Here is a 20205-nt window from a genome sequence, read left to right as displayed (position 1 = left end):
AACTAGATATTTCAACAGACTATTTTATTTATCTGACTTTCCAATTGCAAACCTAAACCGTCAAAACACCAAAGCAGCGTTAACCCAACCGGACAAAGCGACTCGCTTTTTGTGAAGGTTTATTTATTTTATTTTGTATGTGACTGGGAGTGTGTTGTCAAATACAGCAGTGAATTCTTTGTCTGGTTTGAATTTAGATTGTCATAAATAGATTTATAATATTGAATACAAAAATAAATGGTGTAACATTTTTTAAAAAATCATTTATAATTAATATTTTGATTATTTAATAAGTGTATGTTAAAAGTCATAAATACAAGTATCATTTTCCTAAATGTTGTCGACATAACACAAGTGTTATTTTTGTCCAATCAATGGAAACCCTAACTCAAAGATATCAATATTAACATTTTGAAAACATCTGCAAAAAAAATCCTCATATTTGAAAGCCTTCCTGATTTTTGTGTAATAGTACATATTTAACCTAATTTTATCCACATGATCTTTCGCAGCAGATAGGATTTGCCCCAGAAACATATAAATGAAATGTTCTTTTAATTGATTATTAAACTATTTCATCTTTCCATCCTTTACCTTTGAGAATGTGGGAATATAAATTCCCATTTTTCCTCAGTTTTCCAAATGTATTGGCATACCATGTCCTTTATACAAACATGTGTGATAAATGGCAGACCACCGCCATTCCTCCCTCCTCTAATTGGCCCCTTGTGTTCCGGTCCCGCTGTAGTAACAGTTACCTCAGATGTCGGGCTCCTATTTGTCCCAGTGGCTCATATTGGCGACCAGCCTAGAGCCTCAGATGCACGGGCAGCCCTCCCTGACCTGATAACATTTATAGTTGTAATGGATTTTTTTATGCCTGTCATTAACTAGCTCAGAGATTGGAGAAAGAAATTGCTTGTACCTTTCTTTCTGTGGTATTTCAACTTTATGGCATTATGTTCGGATATGTCACCTTCCATCATCTCTTTTTAAGGCCTCTCCCGTCACTGGCTTTGTTTTAAATGAACAGGTCTTTGGTGCAGGACTCTTGAAGTATCTTGGACTTGTAATGAATATTTAATGATGTTGAGTAAAAGCTTTGAAAGATATAATTTCTGTCCAATTATTGGCTCTGTCTCTGCCAGACTGTTAGGGGTGATTTAGCGGACTACTTGGTAAATGTAGACAGTTTATGTGAAGCTGCTCAAAAATTAAATCATTTTAACAATGGGCCAATAAAACTGATGTGCACTTTAGGTCATTGAGAAATGTTATTTATTTTCACAAAAACGAAGTTTGTACAAAAGAACTTCAATGATAGATGGAAATATACAATAGAAAACCGTAAAGAAATGTTCACATGAATAATGTTTAACAGTCACTGCTCGACCGGAGTCCAGTCGGGCCAGGAATGTGTTTTAATCACAGTACCCGGATGAGGAACTGAGGGTAGACAAAATAAGACAAACACCTTACAAAATCATTAAGGCCAGCACCACCATGGCTTCAAAAAGTTACTGGAAAATTAAATCAACACCTCTCCCCATGTTGGTCTTTACAATTACTGAACATTACAACAGGTGTTCCTGTTATTGTGGCCACCCCCGTAGCTTGAGCATACAGGCATAGAGCTATTTGAAGTCAAATGTGTAGGCTGCACAAAGCTTGTATATTGGTACTTGTGTAATAAGCTAGCACTAGTGGTCAGTCCAATAAACCAAAACAAATCAAGGTTTGTAACAGAGGGGACTCATTTCTTGAATTTATTTCGTCTACTTTGTACTGATGTCACAGGTCCTCTGATTTTGTAGAATACTGACTTTGAAGTCTGCTACATCACATTCAGACTACCACTAATGATTATTTTCTTAACAATTTGTTTGCAGATGATCTAATCAATACTATATTTTGTCTATAAAAGTTTGGAAAACTGTTAAATGTCACAATTTCTTAAAGCCCAAGGTGATTCCATCCAATCCCATTTTTGTCAGAGCAACAGCTTAAACCCCAAAGATATTCAATTGACAATGAAACCAGAAAAAGAACTGAAAATCCTCTCATACAGTATTTGTGTTGCTGGAAATATCAAATGTTTTGCACTTTGCTTGAAAATGACTTAATCAATCATCATTTAAAAGACTTATGATTGCAGCATTTATGCTTCTTGCAGAGGGGGACGTAACGGCACATTTAAACACCTTTTAATGTAATACTGGCTTCCCTGAAGCTTTTAGCAGCAATTTGCTAAACAACATTTTGCCATGTACATCACTGCCTTTGGCCTCATTCAGTTGTTCTTCTTCTGGCTCTTCCTGCTGGGTGGCTCGCTGAACTGGACAATGTTGAAATATATAAATGTTCCCAAGAAGTGACTAAAAGAAGTGATAGACACCAGCACGGGAAACAAGTCGGGTAGATGCGGTGGAGGAACCAGAGCTACAGTTGCAATGCTCAGCCCGGCCATCACTGAGACGCTGACGTAGAACTGTAACACAGACAGAGACACAGTGTGACCAACTCACATGAGAACAGGGACACAGGATCATAAAGTATGATGACTGCAAAGTGAAATGACTAACAAACTTCACAAAGTTAGGCTGAAATAACATGTGCAGTGCTTTTTGAGAAACATTATTTTGACGGAAAGATCTCAACTTCAGGTCTACTTAGTAGCCTTTCTTAAACTTGTCAACCACATATCACTGTCATCACTCGGATATCTTGGAGACGGTTCAGCTTTCACCATGTGACCTTAATATGGCACCTCTGTCACATGATGAAAGGAAGTTGTAAATGCGCGAGAGACCCCGATAGAGAAAACGGTGCGCTTTCCCCTTGATTTTAAGTGTAACTCTATTTTTAACAGCAATCTCTGATTAAGTATCACACTGCAGAAAAGCCAATTTAAATTAAGGCCTATGAAACCACTTTTTTCCTTGTGACAGAGTTGCAAGCAGAACTGAGCGTGAGATGGTTCATGTGTCTATTTGAGCTTTATGAGCCAGAGATAAGTCAGTGACTAAGATGGAGGAAACACCTCATGCCCACACCTCTCCCTGCCACCCTAAACCTATGAAACCTTATCACCCATCATCTGGGCTCGCTATTTATGCTGCTTGTGTAAATAAATATATCTAGGCAAACCTGTGTTAATGACACGTGCTATAAAAAGACACCTTCTCTTAATCTCTGACACCCTACCGGAGCCCCTGTCGCTAAGGGGCTGGCGGTACAGCCACTTCAGACGCTGTGGAAACTTAAATAAGTGATAAATAATTCCTCGGGCTGGCAGCGGCTTTCATCCCTGGACAGCTTACACAACTTACAGCGGCACATGATCTTTATTTATACAGTTGGGTATATCTTCTCACACGGCTGCAATTTAGGTCTAGTGCTGCTTTCAAAGTACGGGCCACCTGGGATACCGAAATCAGCCCCTTCTAATTACAAATGCATCAGCTGCGTATCCTCACCCCCCGTGCACAGGCGCAAATATCAACTATAAACATAATCAAGCAGCAATATCTAAACTATTTCATTGTTGAGTGAGCCTGAACTTTGTCAGAATAAAAAGTAAACCTTTAAAACTTTAAGCCCCTGCGTGTAGGGTCAGAACATTTGTGATTCTGGTGACTCCTAGTGGTAGATTCAAGATGGACACTGGTAGAGAGAAACTTGTGCCAACTGATTTGTGATCAATCAGATGAATACAACACAGAGGTTATACCAACTTTTAAATCTACAAACTCATTGCATAAGATCCATCATGAAGATGCAATAACCACATTTTACAAACTGGTGCGCAATCAGTCTGATGTGATTAACACAAAACAAGAAGTCCTGTTGCACTGTACTGACCTTCCATCTTACAATCCATGCTAGGTCCAGCTTGGGAAGCCAGAATAACAGCTTGTGGTAGCCTCCCAGTCTCAGCTCTTCCTCTGAGCAGCGCTCCAGTGCAGACAGAAGATAGATGCTGAAGTAGAGGAAGCCCAGTGAGGTCACAGCAAAGGGCACCAGCAGACCGTCCTTCAGAAACAAGGGCAGCATGCTGCACAGAGGGACAACGTGTATTAAAAATGTTAAGGCCTTTTGGTCATCTGCAGTTACGTACAATAACCACAAACAAAGTAATCTACAATGAACAGAGTAGGCAAGCAAAGTGAAGCTTTGATCTGCACTTCTACAATGTATGCACGTTAGTTTTATTTCCAGCAGTTCAGTATCATGTTTACTTCGAAAAGGACAAGAGTAAACCACATAGCTTTTTCCAGCACGCCTGCACAAACAGTCTGTCTCCTGGGATGAGATGACTCTGACCAAGCTTATGTTAGTGTAGCAGAGGGGCTTCGGACAAGAACAACAGTTGTCTTATAGTAAATCGCACATCATTATGGCTTGTAAAAACCCATTCACTGAAAACAAACCACTCATTTGAGTTTTTACTACGACCACAAAAAGGCTCTATTCATCAGATAAATGTTTAACAATTTGGAAATACATACTTGGTCAATTTATTGAGACAAGCTGCATTATTTCCTCTTAAAATTGCGATAGTTAAACTTCCATTAAGCCAATTACGCCAACAAAAGCTGTGTTCTTTAAATGGAGTCTGTAGGATGTGGATAATGTTAAAGTCCCGGTCGGACTGTACTGAGTAGCAGAGACAGAATGACCTCCTGTCCCTACACAACGCACACTTAGACGGCAGGCATGCAGACTATGCCGTGTAATCCCCAGATATCCTTATACTAAACCACACACACAACAATTAGTGCTGCCGGAAGAATTTAACAACAGCTGGTGAAAGTTAGACACAGCATTTGCAGCACTACTTGTCTTTTCCATTCACGGTCCTCAGCTCAACCCACACTGTAGATCAATATCGCTTTTCAGGCTCATTTCTACGCTGTTTTTCATTTGATAGTTGACACTAGTTAGAAAATAAAGACATGTAAGATTCAATCTTTATACAATACTGTTCTGTGGTACAAGATAACTTACAGTAGCTACCAGGACATCCCAAAGTCCCACCACATAACTTTAGCTGAACAATGACCACTGGGGCTTCAAGTGACAGGGACAGTATGGAATAAGGGTAAATTATTAAAAAATGTAATGTAACAGTGGCACACGTAAAGATTGAATGAATTAGTGAACTGAAGTGTTGTCAATTATAAAGCAATATGTAGTTTAATTTTAGCTTAATTAGCTAAAAAAGTTGTGCAAGCTCCAATAAAACATTAAAAGCTAATTCTGCCTTTGACCGTACTTTTGTGCGTGAATATTTTTAACATCACATAAACAAACAACACATAATGACTTAGAGTTTAGTTAACTCTTAAGGTGATAGACATTTGTTGTTACCTTTGGACCTTAGGATAACACTTTCCCTTTGCTAACCTAGTTGATGCTAATCTAACTAGTAATTGCTTCTTTATCGATTATAAAAATAACATATAAATCATATAAAACATTTATTAATGGCTTTAAATAAAGGTAAATATTAATTAAGTTGTTCAAGGTCCATGGCAACAGCACAAAACCTTCAATGAGCATGGATCCCAGACCATTTTCTTTAGCTTATGCACTGAAAAGCTTGGTAAATAACCTCCTGATTTAAAGAATAAACAATACTTAGAGCATCTACTACCTATCCTGTTGTGCAGTGACAGGGGGCTTTCCTCCACACAGTCTTACCTGAATGTAGAGGCATGCAGGAACCAAATAGCCATTAAGGGGAGGTCATTCAGCAGGAGGCAGGCAGGCCTAGAACAGATAACGGTTGCATAAACTCACTGTTGAACACACTCTGCAGTAAGCACCATTTAATATCATTTTACAGTTGGACAGGAAGTTAGGCCATGTTAGGTCGCAGCTGGATGTGAACTGATGTCATGCGTGTATAATATTAAAGCAACTGACATCCACATGAATAGATTATTCACGGTCACAAGGCAGTCCAGCGTTGGTTGTAGCACAATTATGTTTATCTGTATATGCTCTTTACTGAACCTGCACTGGCATGTATGTTAACTTAACTACTACATTCCAACATTAAATACCTAGAATGAGTTGCCAAGAAGTGATCTGTTCAGGGCCCATTTATATGTGTTGTGTAACCTGGTTGCCTGCGTCATTGTTAGCCAGTGCTAGCTGCACTCTGTGCTCCGAAGGGGGCATTTTCCTCCGGCCCCTGAGCCCATAATTACAGCCAGTGCTCTTTGGCGATCCTGTTACAGCCCAATAATTGATCCTGCGCAAACAATGCCTTGAGCTGCTGCCTTCCATTCTTTCCTAATCCCTACACATGCATTACTGATTGATTCAAGGGGACAGGTGGGAGATATAACTCAATAGTTAATAAAGAAACAATCTACCCTAATCTAGATTAATAGATGAGCCCAGATCATGGAACCAAATCCTTGCTCAAGTCAAATCTATGCCACTTCACTCTGTACCTACACAGCTTTATACATATAGCGGGGCATTTTAATTAATCACACACATGCACATCTTTGTGCTCACGTATGGAAGCAGTGCTTTTACTAATTAATGACAATGGAAGCTGAGGGGATGCTTTTGTGTCTGTGTGGTGCAGAGTAAGATGACAGAGGTGAGTAAGCCCTCAGTAGCAAGTCTGTACTTAAATAGATTTTTCCTCTGCAACTGTGTGAGAGCAGAAAGAGGACGATGTCACTTTTACAAAGTGCGCACGCCTTCAACTCATTAACAATCTGCAGGACATAAACTGAGATCTGAAGCGGGGTAACAGGCGAATGGCTCCTTGTGAGCAGAAATTAAATCTATACTCATGAATATTTTAGGTATCGCTTCAAGATAGAAAAAGTACAATTAATGTGTGTTACCACCGCTGCTGTGCTGTTGCAAGTAGTGAAATATTACCTCTGTACTTACAAAGCTGCTAAGAGGATGGACTTCTCGTGGACTTGATAGGAGAAGAGGAAGAACGCCAGAGAGGAATTAGCCTAAAAGTGACAAACCAGAGGTTATACGTACCAAAACGACTGTCATTAAACAATACTACAGCAGTGAAGGTAAAAAAAAGTGACGTATAAAAAGAGGTATTAATCATATTTATGTAGCAATTATTAGTCAAGATGAAGTACAGAAAGTCCTAAAATTGTAATATTAAATCACTAATATTTGAGCCTCTATATGACCATTAAAGAAACAGGTTGGGCACATGCTTTCAGTCAGTTAGATGTCACTCACCAATGCCAGTTTAAACTGCCAGAAGGTGGGCTTCATCAGAAGTCTCACGCAGGAAGGCAGGACTGCCAGAAGAGTGCAGGCAAAACTGAAAAACATCACGAACAATGGGATCACAACAGCACTGTTGATAAATGCATGAAAACATCTGCAAACCCACAGAGGGAGAGGAAGTCGCTTCAGATAGAGAAACTAATTGTACAGCAGAAGACATGTAGCGTATTAAATCGAAATGGAGTCAATATGAATAATTGCATTTTCACAACATTTCCAGGTTTACACAAACTGTACATCTTTCTTTTGACGTAGCTTTGTGTGAAAAATAAACCGATTTCTACCAGAACGACAAAACTCACTATTTGTTTTCACTCAGTGGCATCAACTGGACAAACCACAATCCAACTGAGGATCCATTTCACTGTTTCTTTTAGATATTGCCTGCCAACTAAGACTTCCACTATGTGAGAAATGACCAAATACTGGCCCCTTCTCAGGGTTAGCAGACATTAGTTTAACCCTTCAATTGTCACCTGCTGGGGGTGGAGGCACCGGAAGAGAGTGACTATGTGTGTGAATGTGCTGAGAGGTCGGGCCGCGATTCAGTTCAAGGCGTGAGGGCAACAATGTGTTTTACTAGGAAACAGAGAGATGGACAGAGATAATGATAGTGGTGGAAGGAGAGTAGTGAAGGAGCAGTAAGTGGGTATTTAGTGCGTGTGGCAGCGTGTGTGTTATGTGCTGGGCAGGGTTCTGTGGTCCGGAAGGACATGGATCACTTTTCACAGCTGATTCATTCTATGTACACAGCACGCCCCCACCAGAGCGTTAAGCAATTTGCCCCGTGCCAAAAAGACGAGTGTTTTTCATTTGTTGGAAATGCACTTCACTCAAGAAGTCCAACTTGATCCCCGGACTTAGCAGTCTGGCAGAAACGTGTCCATGCTACGAACACAGGACTTCTAAATTTAGCATGCTGGGTTATTTAAGCAGGCTCCACCATGACACAACTGTTTTCCCATTGTGATCGAACAGGTTCTCAGCTTTTAGTCCAAATATTTAATCCTAATACATCCTATGGATGCTCTGTGGGGTAATGTGGAGAGAAACTAAGTTAAACTCAAGTAACATTTTTATAAGCACTCACACAGCTGTCTACCCTGATAGCATGATTAATGTGTCTTTCACACACTTAATCATCCAATAAAACACATAATCTGTAACACTTTTGAAAATAAAAATATCCATAGCTCCCCGGGCAGTTCAACATCCGTCCAAACATTTCAAAGACAGCCGTGACATTAGACTTTCCTCTCAAGATCTTAAGAGATGTTCTTATTTCCACCCTGCTGTATCACACTTTTCATTCCCTTGGGCAAGCCGAAGCAAAAACTATGTGCAGAAGAAGAAGAGACACAAAATATCAGGAAAAGAAAGGGGAGAAGAAGTGGAATCTTGTTTGACAGACAGAGGGATTACCTGAGGTACATCTGGGAGTCACTGGACAGAATGGATCTGATCTTTATCAGGACGCTCAAGCTGCACCATGTGTTGGCCACCTTATCCTGCACGCACACACACACACACACACACACACACACACACACACACACACACACACACACACACACACACACACACACACACACACACACACACACACACACACACACACACACACACACACACACACACACACACACACACACACACACACACACACACACACACACACACACACACACACACACACAAATTAACACATACCTTGATGCCTGTGTAAATAACTAATTCAGAATTCCATTTTAAAGAGCAAGTAGGTTGACATGGCTTTAAGTAATAATTTCCCCACTGAAAGTGCAATAAAAATACCCCAGGGCATTCCAGAGGGGCATAAGTACGCAAGCCTCCTCCATAAATTTACTCCCGTCAGAAAAAGCATGGGACTTATTTGTAAACTTGGGGACACAGGTCAAATGTCAAACCAGTTTAGTTTTTGCATAACCAGCAGATACAGACCAGAACATTTTTTAAGCAATTTATTTTTTATTTAAACTTATTTGTTTGAAAGAATATATATATATATATAACTAATTCCCAAAGCTAGCAGTGAATTCCTCAGTTTGTGACCTACAGATTTTATTTAGAATGATACAAAACTAAAATCTGTTTTTATAAGAATACAATGATAAATCAGTTTCCAAAATAGTTGCTGATAAATGTTTTGTATAATCAGCAAATGAATAAATTAACCATTCAAGCTCCCAAGAATATGTCATTCCTTTTTCTCTCGTGTCGTACTGTATCAATCAGTTTTGTGTTGTTTTTGTAGATAACTTGTGAAATCGTATCTGAATAATATGGAAGCTAAGTTACAGCTGTAATACCAGGCTAAAAGTATTTGTGGTTTATACGACATGAGCAGGGCGTTGCTGTGAGATTCAGTGATTTAAGTGCTTAAGCAGTTGTGCGGGGATCAGATGATATTGAAGCCCGAGCCGCCACTGTGCACTATGATATCACACGTCACAGAGACAGCGTGCCTAGATCATCTTTATGATTCCTCAGTGAGTGGTTTCAGTGTGGCCCAGTCTAGAAAAACTATTTCTGGCCTCCTCTCTCTGCTCTGTGCTACAGCTGCTCGCAGCACAGCTGTGTGGATCTTAATGGCAGCATAGTCAGCAGCATGGGCCGTCCAGCGTTGTGTTGTCTAAGCCTCTTTCTCCCTTCCTCTTTTCCTGCCCACTCCAAATAAGCGCTACAGGAATTTTCCTGGACGTGGCCGAAAGGCAACACACGTACAGCAGGGGGTTCCATCGGCAAATGAAAGGGGGGTAAGAGCAGCGCGGCACCTTCACCTATAAGCCAGCATGGAATTTCACAGGGAGAAGCATTTGGTGCCATTTTTGTGAGCAGGCAGCAACGTGAGACGCCAGAATGCAGTTCAGTGGGTAAACTTACAACTGCTCCCGCCCAGAAGCTGCCACGACCACCAGTCACCAGCACCCCCTTCCCCACCACCCTCCTTCTCACCCCTGTCCCCTTGTCCAAAGCTTCTGCTTACGTGCACAATTTCACAATTAGTTCAGGACGACGCGACCCCCACAGCCTCTCATGCTGTCGTCACAGGAGAGGATAGTGTCTCTCACACCCTGTGTATTATGTTTGCATCATTTCGTTGAACAAATACTGCCACAGCGCACACTGCCATCTGCTCCCCTGGTAAAAATGTTCAATTACTTCTCACATCCGTTAGACCTTGTGGTGGGTGCCACCTCAGGGACCGGGACAAGATGAAGGATACGCGGGTTTTAGAAATGAGAGCTGAAAAAACCTTGGCCTCTGAGCTGTCAGTCAAACAGCGAGCACAGAAACACAGTTACTTTAGCTCTGCTCCTTCAGTGACAGCTCTCAACACTGCCAGCTGAGTACTCTCGCTCTGTAAACTATCACACTCTAAATTAATATCATAGTGCTGTGTCTCTTTGTCTCTCAGAGGCAATTAATGACTGACCACAGCAAACAAACGTGTGTGTGTGTGTGTGTGTGTGTGTGTGTGTGTGTGTGTGTGTGTGTGTGTGTGTGTGTGTGTGTGTGTGTGTGTGTGTGTGTGTGTTGACACAGTCCATCATACTTATATGCTTTCTGAAGATAAAGTCGGTAGCAACAGTTGTCGGATGTGCTCCGATACGGCTTTAAATGTAGCATTTGCCCCACTCATCAGTTCATGTGGCTCGAACATGGCTCTGCTATGAAGTGCTGAAAACACCCAGGCTATAAATTTGTAAGATTTATCTATATCCTCCTACTGTACGTCCCACACCTCCCAGAGATAGAGTGACACTGATCTCCTGACCTTTCCCCGTTTTATTCCTCTGTTTTCTTTGATCCTACAGGATATCCATTTCCCGCCGGCTAAGCACTGCAGGGTGTATGAAGCCGTGTGTAGGGCATGACCGGTGTTTGGCTTTCATGCACTGGTCACAGACTTGTGCTTTCGTTCTTTTAAAACTAAAGTACAGGCTTTAATTTAACTTGAGATAGAAAAAGATCCTTTCCAAGAAAAATAGTGTGACGCTGAAAACTACAAATGTATCAGTATTTCATCTGTACTACAATATTATAAAAATAAAGATCCCACTTCACAGGCAAATTATTGACACTGATCTTTACAAAACATACTGATAGCTAAAGGAGCCTATTAATCACAGATTGAGTGATGTGTGTGTGAGGATCATAGCAATAGACCAGTGATGACTGTAAGCCCTTAAGGACTATATGAAAATATTAATAGTGAGGAGTTGCCTAAATCCAAGCACATCAAAACTGTTGAAATATGCCCTTTATGAAAGAGCTAATAAACAGTTATTGCGATCACATAATGAGTTAAAGTAGAGGTAAGAAAATGGCTCTCCCAGAAACATCAGACTTCTCTCTTCTAAAACACAGTCCCCCTCCCCCATGACTGACCCTGAATTTGATGATTGCGTAAAAACTACAGAAATGTCTCATAGAGCCTGAAAAGCAGCCACAGACCGATGCACATATGAAGTTATTGATACCTTATTGAAACACAGCACGAGGCGTAAACAGACACATAAAGTAATAGCATGTCTGTCGGCCCATAAAAATAATTAAGAAAAAGAATCCCTTTTTTATGCTATAGGATTTTTGGAGGAATTTTAGGGACATTTGATTGCTATATATACCATCACATTTACTCAGAAGTTGCTGAACTTCCTTGGGATACACGTTCTCATGCAAACATTAGAACAGGGTAGTGACGAGGTTAAACATCTGCACCAGCTCAAGGGCAACTAAGACTTCAAAGGACACTGTCACAGGAAATGTTCATGTGATCTGTATGGATCATCTTCTCTCCAGGCCATACATTAGCCTATATTTTAAGCAAATGAATTACAAGATAGAAGAAGGGATATTATCTTCCTCAACTTGTGTTTTTAAAATATATTTCGGAGTTGTGGGTGGCTATTCTTAGATAGCTTGCATGACAAGAGTACAAATGCTTGTTTTGATAAAACTAAGAGTCTCAAAGGCATGATCGAGCTTCTCAGATGTGGTTTTTCAGGCAGACTTTTCACTGAAGAAACACTACTATACCTCAAACAGACCGCGGGCCACGGGAAAGATCCTCCTGACCACCTGCATGGCCTGACCGGGGTCAGACAGGAAGGGCAGCCAGCAGAGGGCAAAAGTCACCAACACTGTCAAAGCAATTCTCACAAACAGGTACAGCCTAGAGGAGAAGGGGGGGGGGGGGGTCACACAGGGAGACAAGCGTCATGTCAGAAGGTACAGAGATAATATGTAGACGGAAAACACAAGCACATTTTGACATTCATTGTTAATGTCATTTTCTCAAAAAACTACAAATGTTGACATTGGTGAAAAAGCTTAAGTTTCTCTTAATTTATTGCCATTCCTCAAACAATTAGAACATACTGTCCGCAAGTCCTAAATTTGGGGTTTGACCCTTGTGATGAGGAATGCAGTGAAAGCAATGCATCAGCTGAAAGTCTCCCGTGTAGGTCAGACTATCTTGTCAGCTGTAACTGTGAAGCTGCTGGTTAAGTTGCACACACGGCATAGCTGAGGAGTTTGGGCATGGCGAGAGAGTCATCTGGACATATCTCCTCCCCAGCCCCCCCGGCTCTTCTAATCCAGCTCTCCATTTGCTACTAAATGCCCTTGGTACATTGTTACTAGATAAACAGACACTGGACACACTAGTAACAGCATCCAATCTGATTACCTCAGTCATTCTGCGGCTCTCCTGAGGACACAGCTCACTTATAGACTCACACTACGTTTCTGGTTTGAACACGCTGACAATTCTATGCATTACATAAAACATATAAAAAAAGGATATGGTTTATAAGGATATCTTCACGGACACAAACAGAATATTTATAATAAAACTCTATACCAGTTGTTGCTTTACTGAGACACAAGTTGTGTTCTTTACTAACTGTAAATAGTATACTTGGATGCTGGACTGTTCCTTCATTACTTTCTTTTGAAAAAGCAGACATGGAATGACAAATCACTTTTGTTGCTGTTTCTTCCCATCTCTTTCCATACATCTCTCACATGAGAAATGATTTGGTCACGCTGTAGTGTGGCTTGAACTTTGACCATTTTCTGGAGTTACAAGAGTGCATGAAAAGAAGATGTGTGTTTAGGAGGCCAACAAAACTTCAACATTATTACAAATAGTTGACAAAAATAGTTGTTGAGAAGCAAAAAGCCCACTAAAGGTGATAGATCGGTTTTTTTTTGTAAAAGTAAAACAACTGTCACCCTTTGTGCAGGTAACAAGCGTCTAAAATGTAGTGCAGACTCCTTCAGTACGCTCAGAAAGGATATTTTGTATTACTATAAAGCTGACTTGTAATTATTATTCTAAATGGTTTTATATTTGTGTAATATGCTGTTACTTGGTAGTAGTTGGGAGAGAATGGTGTGGAGGATTTAGATAATGTACCAGAAAATGAGTGATAAATGTCAACAAATGAAATGTAAATTACGTAAAGCCATCCCATTTAACAAAGGGAAATGATTAAGGGTTCTTGAGCCCATCTGAATGTGCTGTGTGTGTACGTTGGACATAATGCATTGGGTGCTGTAGATAACAAAACACTGTTAAAATATAAAGAAAACAATGTAAAGTGCAGAAGAAAGACAATAAGAAAGACAAAGATACAGACTCACCCTCGCCCCATCAGGCCCAGTTTGACACTCTTCCCCAGCAGGTAGCAGAAGAAGGGCAGAGCATGGTACAGCTCCATCTGTTTGTAGCTGAGAGCCAGGCAAAAGGCCACGGAGCCCAAGGCATCCCAGCCCAGACCCAGAGCCAGAACCCCCCACAGGGCAAAGCCCAAACTCACTCCATTGTACCTGACTTGGTTAAGGATAATATTGTGCTACAAATCTTCAGTTCAGTTCTATTTTTCACGTATTTAACAATATTTAAATCCTCACTAAAATATGTATGTGGCTAGCAGACAATATACCCAATATAATATCAACTTGATATAGTACTATGATACTATTAGGATTAGGACCAAAGTTATCTCTAAAGGACCTTCAGAGATGTTAACGGGCAAATTACAATAAATATATCAGAGTCAATAATTAGTAAAAATGCACTTGTACATAAAGGATACTGGAAATGCCCATAGTCAACAAGAATGAGGCCAGGGTATAAAAGGAAGCAGAGCAGAGTAGAAACCTGGAGAAAAGGAGCATTATTCATTATCAGTTGTTGAAGTGTAACATAACATAACTAAAAACAAACTACAGTCGACTGGTTATTATTATACAATGAAGCATTCAATGTCATTGTCATCCCATTATATTAATTTGCCAACTTTGTTGTGTGAAAGAGACATCTAAACAAAGTAATCTGTTTTTTAGTAAGTACGTGCTTATTCATTATTAGAATCATAAAGTAATAATGTACCTGTACAAATTGCAATGTATGCTGGGAATTGTTCTAGTGTTGCTGGAAAGCTAGTTTCTGCTGATCCTGTAATAACTGTTTGCAAATTTAAGACATGGTCAATATATTATAATAGCTCCTCTTTAATAGACTGTACTTAAAATGTAATAATACATACATAACTAAATAGGAAATATATATTGGCATCATTTATATCACAATAATTACCCAATCTTGCAATGTAGCCAAAAAGGTGGCTTATTTGCATCTAGGTGAGAAAAATATTAGATGTCATGTCATATCCGGCAAGTGTGTTACCTTTTTCTTTGAGGATCCCTCAGTCAGATACAAACAATATAAAACCACAGCAGGGATGTATATCAACAAATCTGCCACCAGGACTGAAACAGAAGAAATAACCATATTATTTTATACATCTATTTTGTAAGTAAATTAACTGTTTTAAGCTTGAGGTTAATAGTGATCAATAAAGCCTTGACTTTATTTTCTTGTAGCTACTGTACCTGTAGCTCTCATGAATAACTTGTGCGCTGGACTCTCATAACCTCTGGATTTGTGAAGCTTCACCCACTCAGGGTTTATAGTCTTAGCTCTGCAGGAAAATATATTTATAGAATAGAAATTAACGTATGTATAATGCTTCAATGGCAGGCTGGCTTTATAGTCAACCATGGATATATAAAATGGAAAAGTAAGTATAACATTTGTGGCATTTTATAACTGACAAAACATGGAATATCCAATTGTTCAGATGAATAAACAGAAGAAGCAATGTCATGTAAAACCTCACAAGATACTTACACAAAAGCACAGATCAGGCTGTGGTAGGCAGTCAAAGGAGGGTAGTCAATACCCCAGTAGTTCAAGTCATTCTTAGTGGTGTTAAAGTACCTGGTGAGTACAAATGTCAGATACATTTGTTCTGAAACAGTGGAAGTGTCTGACAAATAATTATTAACATTTGGTGCAGACACTCTAAAAGCACAAGAACAAACCCCTACTGCCTTATTTTCTTGTACGTCTTTCTATTTTTTGTTAATCATTTCCTTATAGTAATAATTCTAAATCTACATCTGTTTTTGGTGTTATATTTAATGTGAAATAGTATCCAAATGGCATTATCTATAGTATAAGTAGTATTGAAACCTTGAAAGGTAGACATCCTGAATTGCTTATAGATATAGATGTTATATCCTAAGGTGCATTGGCTTGTACAGCCACATTATTGTTATACAAGTTCATTTTCAGCTCTTATGGGTTCACTTTTCTGATTATCCTCTGGATTTTTGTTTATCCCATACTACTGGTATTGTAAGTATGCGACTCACAGAATCTGCTCTAATCATTTAATACACATTAGTGTTTTAAGTGCGATCATAACAGTATTTCCAGTCCCTGGCAAAACCCAAAAGAGTCTATACTCTTGTCAGCTGCCTGAAACTTGCTGGCTTTTTCAAACTACTTCCACTGAGTAAACAAACTTCAGACTGACCATTCCTGGACAGGGAGGTTGTATGTCACTTCTTGCCAGTGCCTTTGAGCCTCATAGTCGCCGAACATGGGAGGTGTCCCCGCCCCTGGAGGAAACAAAGGTTTTAGTCTGATGAATGAGAAACCTGACTTGCATCACGAGCTGACATTAACCACACACAGCTAACAGCACCATCCTGATATGTGAAAACAACGTAATGTCTATAGTTTACAGGAAATAAATGGAGTTACAATTAAATAATCAGCTGTGTAGCGTTGCATACTGCATGGTGCAGCATGTAAACGGTAAACTTCACATTTCCTACCCGAATATGAGTTTAACGAAACGCCCCATCTCACAGCAAGACCAAGCAACACACAAAGTGATACGAGACTCCACGTTTGCATAACTTCGTCCGATTAAACTATCTTAAATAGGGGAAATAAAAGCTAAAATATCTGTCTGCTTTTGGAATATGTCTACATTTCCTGTACACGTCATCAATCAGACTTCGTTGCGAGTTCTCATTGGGCACTGCCGGGTGACGTAGCTCTGAAAGACGTGAGGCGTTCAGGAACCCCCAGAAAAACACGATATGTTCATTATTCGAAACATTGCAATATAACTTAAGCTATAGTTAATTTATCAAGTTTTAATTGTAACTATGGCGGGGAAATGCGAGGTTTCACGTTCCCTTAAAATTCTGGTTACATCACCAGTGACTTGAATGTTTTTTGTTTTTTTTTAATAATAGTTACCAATTTGATTTGAAGCTACCAAATTCCTAGAAATATAATTGCAACATCGGTTGAGTTTGAGATTTATGATACATTGATAGATATTGTGCATTAGTAAAGGTCTATTTGTCCACTCTTATCTCAATAACTTATACCCTGTGTTAAACTCAGAGGTTGGACTTTGAATAAGTGTCTTTTATCGAGCAGTATGTAAGCATTTCCAATAATGTAATTACCAAGTAAGCAAATAACATTTAAAAAAAGTATAAATTACTTAATGACGATTGATTTCCCCGTATTTCCAATCAATGATAGTACATTTCTAAATAATTATATCAGGGTCATTAAGCCATACCATTTCTGCATGTCATTATTTAACTCCCTACTATGACTACACTATGCAGACAGCATTTAGCCTTTAAAGTTATACAACCTATACCTATATTTTGAGACATCTCTGAAATATAACTACAATATAAATGTAAAGAGATGTGTGATACACATTTTTGAAATCACAAAGTTGATATCTAAAACATTTATATTGAATGATCAGCATAACATAGGATTTTGTGAAACCCACGGTTTTTTTTTTAAAGACACCTATGCCATCTATTTTAAACTCCATAGCAACATACCCTGGCATGGCATCATCCTCCTCATGTATGGAGCAATAGAGGATCAGTTGTCTCTTGTATAACTAGTTTGTTGAGACCTTCTGTTTACAGATATGTGTATAGTTATAACATACAAGCCTCCCTTCACAATGTAAATCTCAGCCCAGGGGTGTATTCTCCTCTGTGACCTTTTCTTCTGTTGACACCATCGTCTTTGTTCCCAAGGTGTTGGGATTTGTTGGGTGAGACATGTTCCTTGTGGTTCCTGCATCAATTATGCATAAATAATAATAACCTCGGACAACTGCTGATTTGCAATGACACTTTCATTACAAAGGCAGCAGCCTATAACTCAGGGGTACCTATTAGTTATTAATGCCTGGCCACGCCAGCTTTACTTTGTCATTTATTGCTTCATCTCCATGCCTTTTTAAATATTCAGTAACTGCTGTACCTACATTTACTGTCTGTGATCTCCGCCTAGGAGAAGGCTATAGCTTGTGGTGGAAGATGACCTAGTTATTATGGAGGCCTAGGCCTTGCTTGCCAATGCCATTGTAGTTTATCATATGATAAGTCATGTTTTGCTGAAGCAAGTCACACGTCTTTTCTGATGTTTTGTCACATAAGAACAATGAAACCCATAATATAAAACTCACTACTTTGTCGAAAATAAATACACATTCACATTACAGCGACTGGTCTGGAGTTAATGTGAATTGTTAAGACATGGAAGTCTGACATTCCTCCGGCAAATATGCTCTAATTTACATCATCACTTAATTGTTTGGAAAATACTGCAGTATACATAGTGTGCATTTACAGGAATTTCAGCTCTGAGCCTGTTATAGCCCTCCCTACACTCCCTATCACAGTGTTTTGTGTCAGTCTTTTTCAGTGACACTACACATGTCCTCTCTGATGTAAAGGTCAAAGATAACACATTACTGTGGGTTATCACCAAGATGTTTAAAATCCAGCATTGAACATGTGAAATGGGACTCCTTGGGTTCATAATAGCTGGTCCCTCCATCTTCACACAATGTCCCCTTGAAATTTATAGTTTTGGCATTTGACAATGCAACATCAAGTCATTTATTCTCTTCAAAACACTTATATGGTTAGACAATGGAGCTACACACAATAAGAATAAATTAGCTTGAAGGTTGTAGCTCTATATGCATATATTCCTGTCTAAGTTTCATTTAAGATCCTGTATAGGACTGATTATACGAATGCTTAGTGGATTTTTTTAGAAACAATTGACACCTTCAATTGTTGTGACTTGTCAATGGCAGATCATACTAATGTTTTTTCAGGTAAGTTTTGCTCTGGGATGTTGTTCTATTTCACAGCAATAACACAAAAATATGGGGAAATTTTCCTTGTCATTTGAGTTTAAAAGTGTATTGTTGACATTAGATAAAAGTATTGGCTTAAAAGTTGAGACTGAAATGAATAAAGAAGAATATATCTTTCCGTGACTGGCTGCTTGGAAAACTCTAAATCTCAATTTGAAATTGGGTTGGGGAGATGTACAGTATCAGTATATTAGCTTCATTTGTGTCATGCCAACATGCCACACTGCATTACAGTAAAGTTGTAACCTTATGATTACATGGACAGATGCTTCCTCTGTGCGCAAGTTTGTCTCACATTTTAAATCTCTACTCCAGTGTTCAGGCAGCTAAACACACTCCACAGACACTCCACAGATACACATACACGCTCAGGCATATGCATCAGTAATGCTTTGATTTTGTGTGTGTGTGTGTGTGTGTGTGTGTGTGTGTGTGTGTGTGTGTGTGTGTGTGTGTGTGTGTGTGTGTGTGTGTGTGTGTGTGTGTGTGTGTGTGTGTGTGTGTGTGTGTGTGTGTGTGTGTGTGTGTGTGTGTGTGTGTGTGTGTGTGTGTGTGTGTGTGTGTGTGTGTGTGTGTGTGTGTGTCTGCTTGTCAATAGGGTCAGTTGTAATGAAACAATGCTAGCATGTACCCCATCCTAATGAATTAATGATATAAAAATGATATTCCCGAAAGAAATGCTATACTTTTCAGGTATATATGCATTTGTATTTCCTGACAAATGTGTGATTCGGCGGAATTATAACCTTTGTTGAGGTCATTTTTGATATACCCCTTACCAAATAGGTTAACTGAAAACAAGTGTATTCTATTTGTTTGCTTCTTTGTATTTTTATCTGTCCAAAACTTTCCCAAATGATCTCAAATGATTCAAGTACGATCCAAAATATTTGAACATATAATAAACAGAGCTTTGTTTTCTGCAAGAACCCCTATAGATTTGAAGACAGACCTGAACTGTGTCCTCTCTTTATAACATTAATGAATGTATAGACTTGTGAAATACATCATCAATCAGGACTTGTGTGGATGTCTGGAACCCAATATCCAAGATCATGTACTTTTCACGGAAGTGTAGGAAACATATTATCTGCAGCCTAGCGCCTTTCTATGAATGTGTAGATTATAAAGTTTTATTAACTTCCTTCCACTTGCAATCAGATGTATGCTGTTTAAAACTCCTAAAGACATACATCATAACCACAATTCTTACTTTTCTATATCTTGCGAAAATACTCAGACAAATTAAAAATGATCTTTATTATCCAAATTCACGTAATTTAAATGTTAAATAAATTGTGGTTCA

At 39.2% G+C, this 20205-nt stretch overlaps 1 protein-coding gene and 1 long non-coding RNA gene across 4 annotated transcripts in view; one reads left to right on the top strand and one right to left on the bottom strand.

Annotated features, from left to right (window-relative positions):
* Nucleotides 1-20205, top strand: part of LOC134869968 (uncharacterized) — a 72012-nt gene that overhangs the window by 7541 nt on the left and 44266 nt on the right. The window lies entirely within an intron of this gene.
* On the bottom strand, nt 1256-16702 carry alg6 (ALG6 alpha-1,3-glucosyltransferase). Its single transcript, XM_063891951.1, has 14 exons — nt 16513-16702; nt 16209-16293; nt 15518-15607; nt 15220-15308; nt 15014-15096; nt 14421-14485; nt 13966-14151; nt 12355-12490; nt 8713-8798; nt 7240-7324; nt 6922-6992; nt 5704-5772; nt 3862-4054; nt 1256-2488 (listed from the first exon to the last, which is right to left on the bottom strand). Exons 1-14 carry the CDS (start codon nt 16592-16594, stop codon nt 2291-2293), a joined length of 1518 nt encoding a protein of 505 aa, XP_063748021.1. The 5' UTR covers nt 16595-16702; the 3' UTR covers nt 1256-2290.

Source organism: Eleginops maclovinus, chromosome 9, assembly GCF_036324505.1.
Source record: "Eleginops maclovinus isolate JMC-PN-2008 ecotype Puerto Natales chromosome 9, JC_Emac_rtc_rv5, whole genome shotgun sequence".
Taxonomy (NCBI): Eukaryota; Metazoa; Chordata; class Actinopteri; order Perciformes; family Eleginopidae; genus Eleginops; species Eleginops maclovinus.
Note: the sequence above shows the minus strand (reverse complement) of the source record. Positions and strands in the feature narration are given on the sequence as shown.